Source organism: Oncorhynchus clarkii, chromosome 5, assembly GCF_045791955.1.
Source record: "Oncorhynchus clarkii lewisi isolate Uvic-CL-2024 chromosome 5, UVic_Ocla_1.0, whole genome shotgun sequence".
NCBI lineage: Eukaryota > Metazoa > Chordata > Actinopteri > Salmoniformes > Salmonidae > Oncorhynchus > Oncorhynchus clarkii.
In genome coordinates, this window is record NC_092151.1 from 20,729,895 (window position 1) to 20,744,894 (window position 15,000).

The 15,000-nt window shown below is 50.2% G+C and overlaps 1 protein-coding gene across 5 annotated transcripts in view; it reads right to left on the bottom strand.

Annotated features, from left to right (window-relative positions):
- Positions 1–15,000, bottom strand: part of LOC139408507 (unconventional myosin-XVIIIb-like) — a 65,287-nt gene that overhangs the window by 32,729 nt on the left and 17,558 nt on the right. For all 5 annotated transcript variants that reach the window (XM_071152479.1, XM_071152478.1, XM_071152477.1 and 2 more), the window contains 10 exons: positions 14,387–14,507; positions 9,617–9,764; positions 8,291–8,474; positions 7,448–7,604; positions 7,100–7,275; positions 6,474–6,602; positions 1,956–2,099; positions 1,660–1,749; positions 1,049–1,168; positions 25–148 (listed from right to left, as the gene is read on the bottom strand). In XM_071152479.1, coding sequence (XP_071008580.1) covers positions 25–148; positions 1,049–1,168; positions 1,660–1,749; positions 1,956–2,099; positions 6,474–6,602; positions 7,100–7,275; positions 7,448–7,604; positions 8,291–8,474; positions 9,617–9,764; positions 14,387–14,507 — 1,393 coding nt within the window. The remainder of the gene's footprint in view (positions 1–24; positions 149–1,048; positions 1,169–1,659; positions 1,750–1,955; positions 2,100–6,473; positions 6,603–7,099; positions 7,276–7,447; positions 7,605–8,290; positions 8,475–9,616; positions 9,765–14,386; positions 14,508–15,000) is intronic.

A 15,000-nucleotide genomic window follows, 5' to 3' on the forward strand; every position in this document is an offset into this window, starting at 1 on the left:
TCCAAATGACAGGCAGTTAGTTACCTCTAGTAGTTCCCCAGCTTGTCCCTGTCCCAGCCTGGGACTCTTTGCTCTGGACTTTCTGTTTCTCCTCCTCCAACTGTTTCTCCAGCGTCACCATGGTGACTTTACACTGGCCCAGGCGAGCCTGAGAAAGGGAAGGAGAGAAAAGAGAGAAAAAGAAAGAGAGAAAAATACTTTATTGTATGGGGCCAGGCACACAACACCTTTAGTCCTTGTGTTTCCCGGAGAGTTATTAGGGTGCTGTTGTAATACTCCCTGTAGTTCCTTGTGTTTCCCGGAGAGTTATTAGGGTGCTGTTGTAATACTCCCTGTAGTTCCTTGTGTTTCCCGGAGAGTTATTAGGGTGCTGTTGTAATACTCCCTGTAGTTCCTTGTGTACTGGAGAGTTATTAGGGTGCTGTTGTAATACTCCCTGTAGTTCCTTGTGTACTGGAGAGTTATTAGGGTGCTGTTGTAATACTCCCTGTAGTTCCTTGTGTACTGGAGAGTTATTAGGGTGCTGTTGTAATACTCCCTGTAGTTCCTTGTGTACTGGAGAGTTATTAGGGTGCTGTTGTAATACTCCCTGTAGTTCCTTGTGTACTGGAGAGTTATTAGGGTGCTGTTGTAATACTCCCTGTAGTTCCTTGTGTACCGGAGAGTTATTAGGGTGCTGTTGTAATACTCCCTGTAGTTCCTTGTGTACTGGAGAGTTATTAGGGTGCTGTTGTAATACTCCCTGTAGTTCCTTGTGTACTGGAGAGTTATTAGGGTGCTGTTGTAATACTCCCTGTAGTTCCTTGTGTACTGGAGAGTTATTAGGGTGCTGTTGTAATACTCCCTGTAGTTCCTTGAATACCGGAGAGTTATTAGGGTGCTGTTGTAATACTCCCTGTAGTTCCTTGTGTACTGGAGAGTTATTAGGATGCTGTTGTAATACACCCTGTAGTTCCTTGTGTACTGGAGAGTTATTAGGGTGCTGTTGTAATACTCCCTGTAGTTCCTTGTGTACTGGAGAGTTATTAGGGTGCTGTTGTAATACTACCTGTAGTTCCTTGTTTTCCCTGGTGAGTCGTAGTCTCTCTCCTCTCTCCATGTCAAGCGCCTGGCTGACAGCTTCACCACGGAAACGCTCATCACTTAGTTCAGACGACACCGCCGTCACCTAGACAAAACACACCCACACCTGTATTCATAACTAAAGCTTTATTTTACACTTTGTCCACCCAGCCTATCACTTTAGTGCTCCTCAAACTTTACACTTGACGGGCCTCCCAAACTTTACACTTGACAGGCCTCCCAAACTTGACATATTACTATCCCTAAATCAAACGTTACACTTTACAGCCCCTCAAACTTTACACTTTACAGCCCCTCAAACGTTACACTTTACAGCCCCATCAAACGTTACACTTTACAGCCCCTCAAACTGTACACTTTACAGCCCCTCAAACTGTACACTTTACAGCCCCTCAAACTTTACATTTTACAGCCCCTCAAACTTTACATTTTACAGCCCCTCAAACTTTACACTTTACAGCCCCTCAAACTTTACGCTTTGCGGCACCTCAAACTTTACATTTTACAGCCCCTCAAACTTGACACTTTACTGCCCCTCAAACTTTACACTTTATAGGCCTCCTAAACTATACCCACCTTGGTCTCCAGGATGTCAGTGGTCTGTCTCAGCTCGTTCCTCTCTCTCTCTGACTTCTCCAGCCGTCGTCTCAGAGCCGTGATCTCATCCTGGGAAATTTTATAAGAGTATTTTGTTAAACAACATACCACATCTCCAGTGATAACAGCTTAGCTCTTATAACTATTTGGCTTTGAGTTGATTCAAAAGGCCTTGGATCAAGTGGTTACGGTTTGGCTCTGAATCATGGGTAGTCTCTGAATCAACATACTTTTTTTGCTCTGTATCACTGAGTAGTCTCTGAATCAATTCCTACCTCCTTGGCTCTAAGTCTCTGGTCATCCATGTTAACATCCAGTAGGGGGCGTACTCTACACAGCAGTTTCCACCAGCTCCACTTGGCCACGCCTCTGAGAGTACGGATGTTACTCTGGACACACCTCACTGCCATCTGCTGCACCTGTATGGGGACACACAGAGATACACACAAGTGTTATCGTCAGTACAGAGACAACGTGGAGTCGCAATTCAACGGCTCAGGCATGAGACACATGTGGCAGGGTCTACAGACAATCACGGACTACAAAAGGAAAACAAGCCACGTCACAGTCACCGACGTCTTGCTCCCAGACAAGCTAAACACCTTCTTCGCCCACTTTGAGAATAACAAAGTGCCACCGACGCGGCCCGCTACCAAGGACTGTGGGCACTCGTTCTCCTTGGCTGACGTGAGTAAGACATTTAAACGTGTTAACCCTCGTTAACCCAGCCGGTCCAGACGGCATCCCTAGCTGCGTCCTCAGAGCATGCGCAGACCAGCTGGCTGGAGTGTTTACAGACATATTCAATCTCTCCCTATCCCAGTCTGCTGTCCCCACTTGCTTCAAGATGTCCATCATTGTTCCTGTACCCAAGAAAGCTAAGGTAACTGAACTAAATGACTATCGCCCCATAGCACTCACTTCTGTCATCATCAAATCAAATCAAACTTTATTTGTCACATGCGCAGAATACAAGTGTAGACTTTACCGTGAAATGCTTACTTACAAGCTCTTAACCAACAGTGCAGTTAAAGAAGAGGAAAATATTTATCAAGTAGGCTAAAATAAAAAGTAATAATAAAAGTAACACAATAAGAATAACAATAGCGAAGCTATATACACGGGGCACCGGTACCGAGTCAGTGTGCGGGGGTACAGGCTAGTTGAGGTAAGCTGTACATGTAGGTGGGGGCGAAGTGACTATGTATAGATAACAAACAAACAGTGAGTAGCAGCAGTGTACAAAGGGGGGGGGGGGGGGGGGGTCAATGTAAATTGTCCAATGGCCAATTTATGAATTGTTCACTAGTCTTATTGCTTGGGGGTAGAAGCTGTTGAGTCCTAGACTTAGCGCTCCAGTACCGCTTGCTGTGCAGTAGCAGAGAAAACAGTCTATAAATTGGTTGACTGGAGTCTCTGACAATTTTATGGGCTTCCCTCTGACACCTCCTATTATATAGGTCCTGGATGGCAGGAAGCTTGGTCCCAGTGATGTACCAGGCCGTTCACACTACCTTATGTAGCGCCTTACGGTCAGATGCCGAGCAGATGACATACCAGGCGGTGATGCAACAGGTCAGGATGCTCTCGATGGTGCAGCTGTAGAACCTTTTGAGGATTTGGGGACTCATGCCAAATCTTTTCACTCTCCTGAGGGGGAAAAGACATTGTGTTGCCCTCTTCATAACTGGCATGGTATGTTTGGACCATAATAGTTCGTTGGTGATGTGGACACCAAGGAATTTGAAACTCTCGACCCGCTCCACTACAGCCCTGTCGATGTTAATGGGGACCTGTTCGGCCCGCCTTTTCCTGTAGTCCACAATCAGCTCCTTTGTCTTGTACACATTGAGGGAGAGGTTATTGTCCTGGCACCACACTGCCAGTTCTCTGATCTCCTCCCTATAGCTATCTCACCATTGGCGGTGATCAGACCTACCACTGTTGTGTCGTCAGCAAGCTTAATGATGGTGTTGGAGTCATGCCTGGCCATGCAGTCGTGGGTGAACAGGGAATACAGGAGGGGACTAAGTACACACCCCTGAGGGGCCTCAGTGTTAAGGATCAGCGTGACAGACGTGTAATTGCCAACCCTTATCACCTGGGGTCGGCCTGTCAGGAAGTCCAGGATCCTGTTGCAGAGGGAGGTGTTTAGTCCCAGAGTCCTTAGCTTAGTGGTGAGCTTTGTGGGCACTATGGTGTTGAATGCTGAGCTGTAGTCAATGAACAGCATTCTCACATAGGTGTTCCTTTTGTCCTGGTGAGAAAGGGCAGTGTGGAGTGCGATTGAGATTGCATCATCTGTGGATCTGTTTGGGCGGTATGCGAATTGGAGTGGTTCTAGAGTGTCCGGGAGGATGCTGTTGATGTGAGCCATGACCAGCCTTTTAAAGTATGTCATCGCTACCGACGGGAGTGCCACAGGGCGGTAATCATTGAGGCAGGTTACCTTCGCTTCCTTGGGCACAGGGACTATGGTGGTCTGCTTGAAACATGTAGGTATTACAGACTTGGTCAGGGAGAGGTTGAAAGTGTCAGTGAAGACAGTGGACATTTGGTCCGTGCATGCTTTGAGTACACGTCCGGGTAATCTGTCTGGCCCAGCGGCTTTGTGAATGTTGACCTGATTAAAGGTTTTGTTCACATCGGCTACTGAGAGCGTTATCCCACAGTCGTCCAGAATAGCTGGTGTCTCATGTATGTTTCAGTGTTGCTTGCCTCGAAGTGAGCATAAAAGGCATTTAGCTTGTCTGGTAGGCTCGTGTCACTGGGTAGCTCGTGATTTCTTATAAGTGTCCATGAAGTGCTTTGAGAGACTAGTCAAGGATCATATTACCTCTACATTACATGTCATTCTAGACACACTTCAATTTGCATACTGCCCCAATAGATCCACAGACAATGTCATCGCACTTCCCTATCCCATATGGATAAGAGGAATACCTATGTAACAATGCTGTTCATTGACTATAGCTCAGCCTTCAACACCATAGTACCCTCCAAGCTCATCATTAAGCTCGGGGCCATGGGTCTGAACACCGCCCTGTGCAACTGGGTCCTGGACTTCCTGACGGGCCGCCCCATGGTGGTGAAGGTAGGAAACAACACTCCCACTTTGCTGATCCTCAACACAGGGGCCCCACAAGGGAGCGTGCTCAGCCCCCTCCTTTACTCCCTGTTCACCCATGACTCTGTGGCCATGCATGCTTCCAACTCAATCATCAAGTTTGCAAAGGACACAACAGTTGTAGGCCTGATTACCAACAATGACGAGACAGCCTATAGGGAGGAGGTGAGGGCCCTGGCAGAGTGGTGGCAGGAAAATAACCTCTCCCTCAACAAAACGAAGGAGCTGATCATGGACTTCAGGGAACAGCAGAGGGAGCACTCACATATCAACATCGACGGGACAGCAGTGGAGTAGCTGAAAAGATTAAAGTTCCTCGGTGTACACATCACAGACAAACTGAAAAGGTCCACTCACACAGACAGTGTGGGGAAGAAGGTGCAACGGCGTCTCTTCAACCTCAGGAGGCTGAAGAAATTTGGCTTGGCCCTCACAAACTGTTACAGATGCACAATTGAGAGCTGCACGTCAACTGCACTGCTCACAACCACAGGGATCTTCAGAGGGTGGAGCTGTCTGCCCAACGCATCACCAGAGGCACACTGCCTGCCCTCCAGGACACCTACAGCACCCGATGTAACAGGAAGGCCAAAAAGATCATCAAGGACATCAACCACCCCAGCCACTGCCTGTTCAGAGTCAGAGTTATCATAAAGTCCATCTTTAATTATATTAGCTCCATCACAACCCTGTGACTCTCAGATCAATTCAGTGTCTATAAATGAATTATCTGAGAGTCCTTACACATTGCAACTGAGATCCTTTATAGCAAAGACACACATAGCCAGACAGCATTGGCCATAAATTATCGTTCAGCTTTGTCTCCTAAACTATTATTTTCTCGCTCTCAGAACCATAAAACAAAACCTATCAACAGGCATATATCAAATACCCCCTCCTGACAAGATCACAGAGACACATTGACTGGCACACAGACATTGTGGAGCCAAGAGATAATTGATTTAAAAGATATGTTTACATATGAAGACAATCTTGACCCCTCCCCTCTCTGCGGCCCAAATAACTTACCCCTTGACAGAGAACAGAACTGCAACCGGCCCACAGTATTATACAAAAATAGACATTCTGATGAGAAATAACTCACAAACAAATAATGAATATAAAACATCTCACCTATGTTACCAACTAATTCTGATTATTCCCCAACACTAGTCACTTTAATAATGTTTACATACTACTTTACTAATTTCATATGTATATACTATATTCTATTCTACTGTATTTTAGTCAATGCCACTCCGACATTGCTCGTCCTAATATTTATATATTTCTTAACTCCATTATTTTACTTTAGATCTGTGTGTATTGTTGTGAATTGTTAGATATTACTGTACTGTTGCAGCTAGGAACACAAGCATTTCGCAACACCTGCAATAACATCTGCTAAATATGTGGATGTGAGTTATGTTAGGGTAAGTGTAACAAATCAAATCACATTCACATATTTAGCAGATGTTATTGCAGGTATTGTGAAATGCTTGTGTTCCTAGCTGCAACAGTACAGTAATATCTAACGGACAGACGGACGGACACACGCACGCACACACACACGTTGCAACTGCACCTACCTAACCTAGCACAGTACACCTGACATGTTGCACCTAGGCTAATGATTCTGGGCCAGGGGGCCAGGGGTCAAACTCACCTTCATTTTGCGGTGTTGTTGTCTAGCCAGGTGTCCCATACAGGCAGCCTGTAGGTGAACCAGCCAGACACTGACCAGCTTGTCTCTCTGCTGGTCCAGGTACTTTAACACACCTCGCTTCATAAACACCTGGTGGGAGGACGGGTAGAAAGAAGGGGAGACAGAAAGAGAGTGGAAAGTGAGAGAAGGGGGAGGTAGGGAGGGAGAGAAACAGAGAGGGAGTGAGAGAGAGAGAAAGAGAGAGAGAGAGAGAGAGAGAGAGAGGGGGAGGTAGGGAGGGAGAGAAACAGAGAGAGAGAGAGAGAGAGAGAGAGAGAGAGAGAGTGGAGAGAGAGAGAGAGAGAGAGAGAGAGAGAGAGAGAAGAGAGAGAGAGAGAGAGAGAGAGAGAGAGAGAGTGGAGAGAGAGAGAGTGGAGAGAGAGAGAGAGAAGGGGGAGGTAGGGAGGGAGAGAAACAGAGATAGAGAGAGAGAGAGAGAGAGAGAGAGAGAGAGAGAGAGAGAGAGAGAGAGGGAGAGAAAGTTACCACAGTCAATGTAACTAATCTACAGAGACAGGGTGTGTCAGAGACTAACATTAAGGAGCTCAGTACTCCTAGTCAGAAGCCTCTCTCTCTCTCTCTCTCACCCTGCCGGCCCCTAGTACGGTACTCTTCTTGTTCAGATCCAGTTCTACCAGCAGCTCCTCCACTGCCTTCCTCTCGTCTGGGGTGATGAAGACTGAACCATAGCGTTTCATGACCGGAGGAGACAGAGCCTGGAAACGACACCTGAAGTCACTCAGAGTCATATGTTCCGGATAACCTGAGAGAGAGAGAGATGAAATAGGGTGGTCAGCCATAGCTATACAGGTGAGCACTATGATGCCACCAAAATTCCCAAATGATCAACTATATAACCTGTGCAGAATGGCTAACGCTCTGCTAAACTGCACTGTGCACATCTATCTGAGGGCTAATTCTAGGCTAACACTAACCTGTGCGATAGAGCTGCAGGGCGGGGAGGATGTGTGTAGAGTGTAGCTGGATCCTGAGAGCAGGGACGTCGAATCCTCCACCACTGCTGTCTGTCTTAGCACCCACACACTGCAGGAACACTGGCCTGGCTCGACGAATCAGATTCAATAGAGCATCCTGGAAGGGGGGGTGGCGTGTATTAGGGTAGTTATGGCCTGTAGTTTGACTGATATACAGTGGGAGTGTGTATTAGGTTACTTACAGCCTGTAGTTTGACTGATATACAGTGGGAGTGTGTATTAGGGTACTTACGTCCTGTAGTTTCACTGATATACAGTGGGAGTGTGTATTAGGGTACTCACTGCCTGATGTTTGACTGATTATAAAGTGGGAGTGTGTATTAGGGTACTTATGGCCTGTAGTTTGACTGATATACAGTGGGAGTGTGTTTTAGGGTTTTTACGGCCTGTAGTTTGACTGATATACAGTGGGAGTGTGTATTAGGGTTTTTACGGCCTGTAGTTTGACTGATATACAGTGGGAGTGTGTATTAGGGGACTTACGGCCTGTAGTTTGACTGATATACAGTGGGAGTGTGTATTAGGGTACTTATGGCCTGTAGTTTGACTGATATACAGTGGGAGTGTGTATTAGGGTTTTTACGGCCTGTAGTTTGACTGATATACAGTGGGAGTGTGTATTAGGGGACTTATGGCCTGTAGTTTGACTGATATACAGTGGGAGTGTGTATTAGGGTTTTTACGGCCTGTAGTTTGACTGATATACAGTGGGAGTGTGTATTAGGGGACTTACGGCCTGTAGTTTGACTGATATACAGTGGGAGTGTGTATTAGGGGACTTACGGCCTGTAGTTTGACTGATATACAGTGGGAGTGTCGGCGTATGGCGGCCATTCCTCCGCTGAAGGTCTTTCTGACGGTGCCACTCCTCTGTAGCGAACGCTGGCTGCCCCCCTCCACCCCTCCCAAACCACGACACAGAGGGGGCACAGAGGCACGGGGGCCGAATAACGCCTTCACTACCCCACTGGAAATGGAGAGAGAGAAAAAGAGGTAGAGGGGTAAAGAGAGGGGTAAAGAGAGGGAGAAAGAGAGGGAGGGAGAGAGAGAAAAAGAGGGAGCGAGAGAAGGAAAGTGAGAGAAAAAGAGAGGGAGAGAGAGAAAGAGAGTGAGTGAGAGAGAAAAAGAGAGGGAGAGAGAGAAAGAGAGTGAGAGAGAGAGAGAGAAAAAGAGAAGGAGAGGGGGAAAGAGAGGGAGAGAGAGAAAGGGAGAGGGGGAAAGAGAGGGAGGGGGAAAGAGAGGGAGAGGGGAAAGAGAGGGAGAGGGAGAAACAGAGGGAGAGGGGGAAAGAGAGGGAGAGAGAGAGGGAGAGAGAGAAAGAGAGGGGAGAGAGAGGTAAAGGGGTAAAGAGAGGGAGAAAGAGGGAGAGAGAGAAAAAGAGGGAGAGAGAGAAAAAGAGGGAGAGAGAGAAAGAGGGAGAGAGAGAAAGAGAGGGAGAGGGGGAAAGAGAAACAGAGGGAGAGAGAAAGAGAGGGAGAGAGAGAAAGAGAGGGAGGGGGAAAGAAAGGGAGTGAGAGAAAGAGAGGGAGAGAGAGAAAGAGAGGGAGAGGGGGAGAGAGAGGTAGAGGGGTAAAGAGATGGAGAAAGAGAGGGAGAGAGAGAAAGAGGGAGATAGAGAAAGAGGGAGAGAGAGAAAGAGGGAGAGGGGGAAAGAGAAACAGAAGGAGTGGGGGGAAGAGAGGGAGAGAGAAAGAGAGGGAGAGAGAGAAAGAGAGAGAGGGGGAAAGAAAGGGAGAAAGAGAGAAAGAGAGGGAGAGAGAGAAAGAGAGGGAGAGAGAGAAAGATGGAGAGGGGGAAAGAGAGAAAGAAAGAGAAAGAGAGGGAGAGAGAAAGAGGGAGAGGGGGAAAGAGAGAAAGAAAGAGAAAGAGAGGGAGCGAGAAAAAGAGAGGGAGAGAGAGAAAGAGCGAGAAAGAGCGAGAGACAGAAGGAAAGGCTGAAGCCAACATTTAATTCATTCCAAAAAATTGTATTGGATATAATTTCAATAAACGCACATGTACATATTTTAAACATCTTATAGATCTGCAATAGTTAAATGGATAAAAGCAATATGGTAACATGGTTAGTAATTAGGGCGAAGGGTGGATCTGAGATTCGGCAACACTTACACAGAGGAATTCTGCAGCAGTGAGATGGCGTTGAGAGCAGAAGGGTTGTTCTGCACCAGGCTGAACCATCCCGTCAGGTCATATCTGACCGGGTCAGAACCCATCAGGTGGCTCACCTCACACTGCAGGGGCTGTTCACACTTACGCACTGAGGACAGACAAACCAGAGTTTAGAACTGAACTTCGATGCCACCTTACAACAGAATCACATGTCCACTGCTGACACTATATCTTCTGTGTCACTGAAACTGACAAGACACTGACATACACACTCTCGCCCAAACTCTTACACACAGTCACACAGCAACAAACGAACACAGACACCCCCACTTCTCTCTTTCTCTCTCTTCCTCCCGCCCACCCACCCCCCCTAAGTGCTTTACTGGCATGTTTATATTGCCAAAGCAAGTGAAATAGATAATAATCAAAAGTGAAATTAACAATTAAAAATGAACAGGAAACATTAGACTCACTTTTTAAATGTCATTATCTCTCTCTCCATTCTGTCCACTCTCGCCACTCTCCACTCTCTCCACTCTCTCCACTCTCCATTCTCTACTCTCTCCACTCTCCACTATCCCCACTCTCCACTCGCTCCACTCTCCCCTCTCTCCACTCTCCACTATCCCCACTCTCCCCACTCTCCACTCTCCCCTCTCTCCACTCTCCCCACTCTCCACTCTCTCCACTCTCCCCTCTCTCCACTCTATATTCTCTCCAATCTCTCCCCACTCTCCACTCTCCCCACTCTCCCCACTCTCCAATCTCCACTCTCCAATCTCCACTCTCCACTCTCTCCAGTCTCCCCATCTCCACTCTCTCCATTCTCTCCACTCTCCACTCTCTCAACTCTCCCCTCTTTCCACTCTCTCCACTATCCCCACTCTCTACTCTCTCCACTCTCCCCTCTCTCCACTCTCCCCACTCTCCACTCTCCACTCTCTCCACTCTCCCCTCTCTCCACTCTCCCTACTCTATATTCTTGCCAATCTCTCCCCACTCTCCACTCTCCCCACTCTCCACTCTCCCCACTCTCCCCACTCTCCAATCTCCACTCTCCAATCTCCACTCTCCAATCTCCACTCTCTCCACTCTCCCCACTCCCCACTCTCCACTATCCCCACTCTCCACTCTCCACTCTCTCCCCTCTCTCCACTCTCTCACCACTCTCCACTCTCCACTCTCCCCTCTCTCCACTCTCCATTCTCTCCACTCTCCCCTCTCTCCACACTCTCTCCACTCTCCCCACTCACTCCACTCTCCCCACTCTCCACTCTCTCCACCCTCCATTCTCTCCAGTCTCCCCACTCTCCCCACTCTCCCCTCTCTCCACTCTCCCCTCTCTCCACTCTATATTCTCTCCAATCAATCCCCACTCTCCACTCTCCCCACTCTCCCCTCTCTCCACTCTCCCCACTCTCCAATCTCCACTCTCCACTATCCAATCTCCACTCTCCACTCTCTCCAGTCTCCCCATCTCCACTCTCTCCATTCTCTCCACTCTCCACTCTCCCCTCTCTCCACTCTCTCCACTATCCCCACTCTCTACTCTCTCCACTCTCCCCTCTCTCCACTCTCCCCACTCTCCACTCTCCACTCTCTCCCCACTCTCCACTCTCCCCACTCTCCCCTCTCTCCACTCTCCCCACTCTCCCCACTCTCCAATCTCCACTCTCCACTCTCCAATCTCCACTCTCTCCAGTCTCCCCACTCTCTCCACTCTCCCCTCTCCCCACTCTCCACTCTCTCCCCCATCTCCACTCTCTCCACTCTCCCCTCTCTCCACTCTCCACTCTCTCCACTCTCCACTCTCTCCACTCTCTCCACTCTCTCCACTCTCCCCTCTCTCCACTCTCCCCACTCTATATTCTCTCCAATCTCTCCCCACTCTCCACTCTCCCCACTCTCCCCTCTCTCCACTCTCCCCACTCTCCCCACTCTCCAATCTCCACTCTCCACTCTCCAATCTCCACTCTCTCCAGTCTCCCCACTCTCTCCACTCTCCACTCTCCCCTCTCCCCACTCTCCACTCTCTCCCCCATCTCCACTCTCTCCATTCTCTCCACTCTCCACTCTCCCCTCTCTCCACTCTCTCCACTATCCCCACTCTCTACTCTCTCCACTCTCCCCTCTCTCCACTCTCCCCACTCTCCACTCTCCACTCTCTCCACTCTCCCCATCTCCACTCTCCCCACTCTCTCCACTCTCCACTCTCTCCACCCTCCATTCTCTCCAGTCTCCCCACTCTCCACTCTCCCCACTCTGCACTCTCCCCACTCTCCCCTCTCTCCAATCTCCAGTCTCCCCATCTCCACTCTCTCCATTCTCTCCACTCTCCACACTCTCCCCACTCTCCACTCTCTCCACTCTCCCCTCTCTCCACTCTCCACTCTCTCCACTCTCCCCTCTCTCCACTCTCTCCACTCTCCCCACTCTCCCCACTCTATATTCTCTCCAATCTCTCCCCACTCTCCACTCTCCCCACTCTCCCCTCTCTCCACTCTCCCCACTCTCCCCACTCTCCAATCTCCACTCTCCAATCTCCACTCTCTCCAGTCTCCCCACTCTCTCCACTCTCCACTCTCTCCCCTCTCTCCACTCTCTCACCACTCTCCACTCTCCCCTCTCTCCACTCTCCATTCTCTCCACTCTCCCCTCTCTCCACACTCTCTCCACTCTCCCCACTCACTCCACTCTCCCCACTCTCCACTCTCTCCACCCTCCATTCTCTCCAGTCTCCCCACTCTCCCCACTCTCCCCTCTCTCCACTCTCCCCACTCTCCAATCTCCACTCTCCACTCTCTCCAGTCTCCCCATCTCCACTCTCTCCACTCTCCACTCTCTCCACTATCCCCACTCTCTACTCTCTCCACTCTCCCCTCTCTCCACTCTCCCCACTCTCCACTCTCCCCATCTCCACTCTCCCCACTCTCTCCACTCTCCACTCTCTCCACCCTCCATTCTCTCCAGTCTCCCCACTCTCCACTCTCCCCACTCTGCACTCTCCCCACTCTCCCCTCTCTCCAATCTCCACTCTCCAATCTCCACTCTCTCCAGTCTCCCCATCTCCACTCTCTCCATTCTCTCCACTCTCCACACTCTCCCCACTCTCCACTCTCTCCACTCTCCCCTCTCTCCACTCTCCACTCTCTCCACTCTCCCCTCTCTTCACTCTCTCCACTCTCTCCACTCTCCCCTCTCTCCACTCTCCCCACTCTATATTCTCTCCAATCTCTCCCCACTCTCCACTCTCCCCACTCTCCCCTCTCTCCACTCTCCCCACTCTCCCCACTCTCCAATCTCCACTCTCCACTCTCCAATCTCCACTCTCTCCAGTCTCCCCACTCTCTCCACTCTCCACTCTCCCCTCTCCCCACTCTCCACTCTCTCCCCTCTCTCCACTCTCCCAATCTCCACTCTCCCCACTCTCTCTACTCACTCCACTCTCCCCTCTCTCCACTCTCCATTCTCTCCAATCTCTCCCCACTATCCCCTCTCTCTACTCTCCATTCTCTCCTCTCCCCTCTCTCCACTCTCTCCACTCTCCCCACTCTCTCCACTCTCCCCACTCTCCCCACTCTCCACTCTCCCCACTCTCCCCACTCTCCATTCTCTCCAGTCTCCCCACTCTCCCTACTCTCCACTCTCCACTATCCCCACTCTCTCCCCTCTCTCCACTCTCCCCCCTCCACTCTCCCCACTCTCTCTACTCACTCCACTCTCCCCTCTCTCCACTCTCCAATCTCTCCCCACTCTCCACTCTCCATTCTCTCCACTCTCCCCTCTCTCCCCTCTCCACTCTCCCCTCTCCCCACTCCCCACTCTCTCCACTCTCCACTTTCTCCACTCCCACTCTCCACTCTCCCCACTCCCCCCACTCTCCATTCTCCACTCTCTCCACTCTCCCCTCTCTCCACTCTTCCCTCTCTCCATTCTGGACCACTCTCCATTCTCTCCAATCTCTCCCCTCTCCCCACTCTCCACTCTCCACTCTCTCCACTCTCTCCACTCTCCCCTCTCCACTCTCCCCACTCTCCACTCTCTCCAGTCTCCACTCTCCACTCTCTCCACTCTCTCCACTCTCTCCACTCTCCACTCTCCACTCTCCCCACTCTCCACTCTCTCCAGTCTCCACTCTTTCCACTCTCAACTCTCCACTCTCCAGAATCTCTCCACTCTCTCCAGTCTCCCCACTCTCCCCACTCCCCATTCTCTCCACTCTCCACACTCTCCATTCTATCCACTCTCTCCACTCTCTCCACTCTTCCCTCTCTCCACTCTGGACCACTCCCCATTCTCTCCAATCTCTCCCCTCTCCCCATTCTCCACTCTCCCCATTCTCCATTCTATCCACTCTCTCCACTCTCCACTCTCCCCTCTCCACTCTCTCCACTCTCCCCTCTCCACTCTCTCCACTCTCCACTCTCCCCACTCTCCCCACTCTCTCCACTCTCTCCACTCTCCACTCTCCACTCTCCACAATCTCTCCACTCTCTCCAGTCTCCCCACTCTCCCCACTCCCCACTCTCCACTCTCTCCACTCTCCACTCTCTCCAGTCTCCCCACTCTCCACACTCCCCACTCTCCACACTCCCCACTCTCCACTCTCTCCACTCTCTCCACTCTCCCCACTCTCCATTCTATCCACTCTCTCCACTCTCCTCACTCTCCACTCTCCCCACTCTCCACTCTCCCCACTCTCCACTCTCCCCACTCTCCACTCTCCACACTCTCTCCACTCTCCCCACTCTCCCCACCCTCCCGTCTCACCAGTAGAGCTGTAGTACTGGCAGACTCTCTCCAGGACAGTGTTTTCTGTCGATCCTGGAGTCACCATCTCCTCATCCAGAACCCACAGCAGTCCTCTGGGGTCTCCCTCTGCCCCTCGCACCTACCACACACACACACACGGACACACAAACACACACCATGTTCATCTGGCGAGGCTAGTGTGTCACTGTGTGGCACACTGGCCGATTAGTGTAAGTTCTCAGAAAGGGTGTCAGAGCTGTAGTCTCTTCTGTGTGTTAGGTGCAGGTAGCAGCCAGTTGTGTGTGTTAGGTGCAGGTAGCAGACGGTTGTGTGTGTTAGGTGCAGGTAGAAGACAGTTGTGTGTGTTATGTGCAGGTAACAGACAGTTGTGTGTGTTAGGTGCAGGTAGCAGATGGTTGCGTGTGTTAGGTGCAGGTAGAGGACGGTTGTGTGTGTTAGGTGCAGGTAGCAGACGGTTGTGTGTGTTAGGTGCAGGTAGCAGATGGTTGTGTGTGTTAGGTGCAGGTAGCAGACAGTTGTGTGTGTTAGGTGCAGGTAGCAGACGGTTGTGTGTATTAGGTGCAGGTAGCAGACGGTTGTGTGTGTTAGGTGCAGGTAGCAGACGGTTGTGT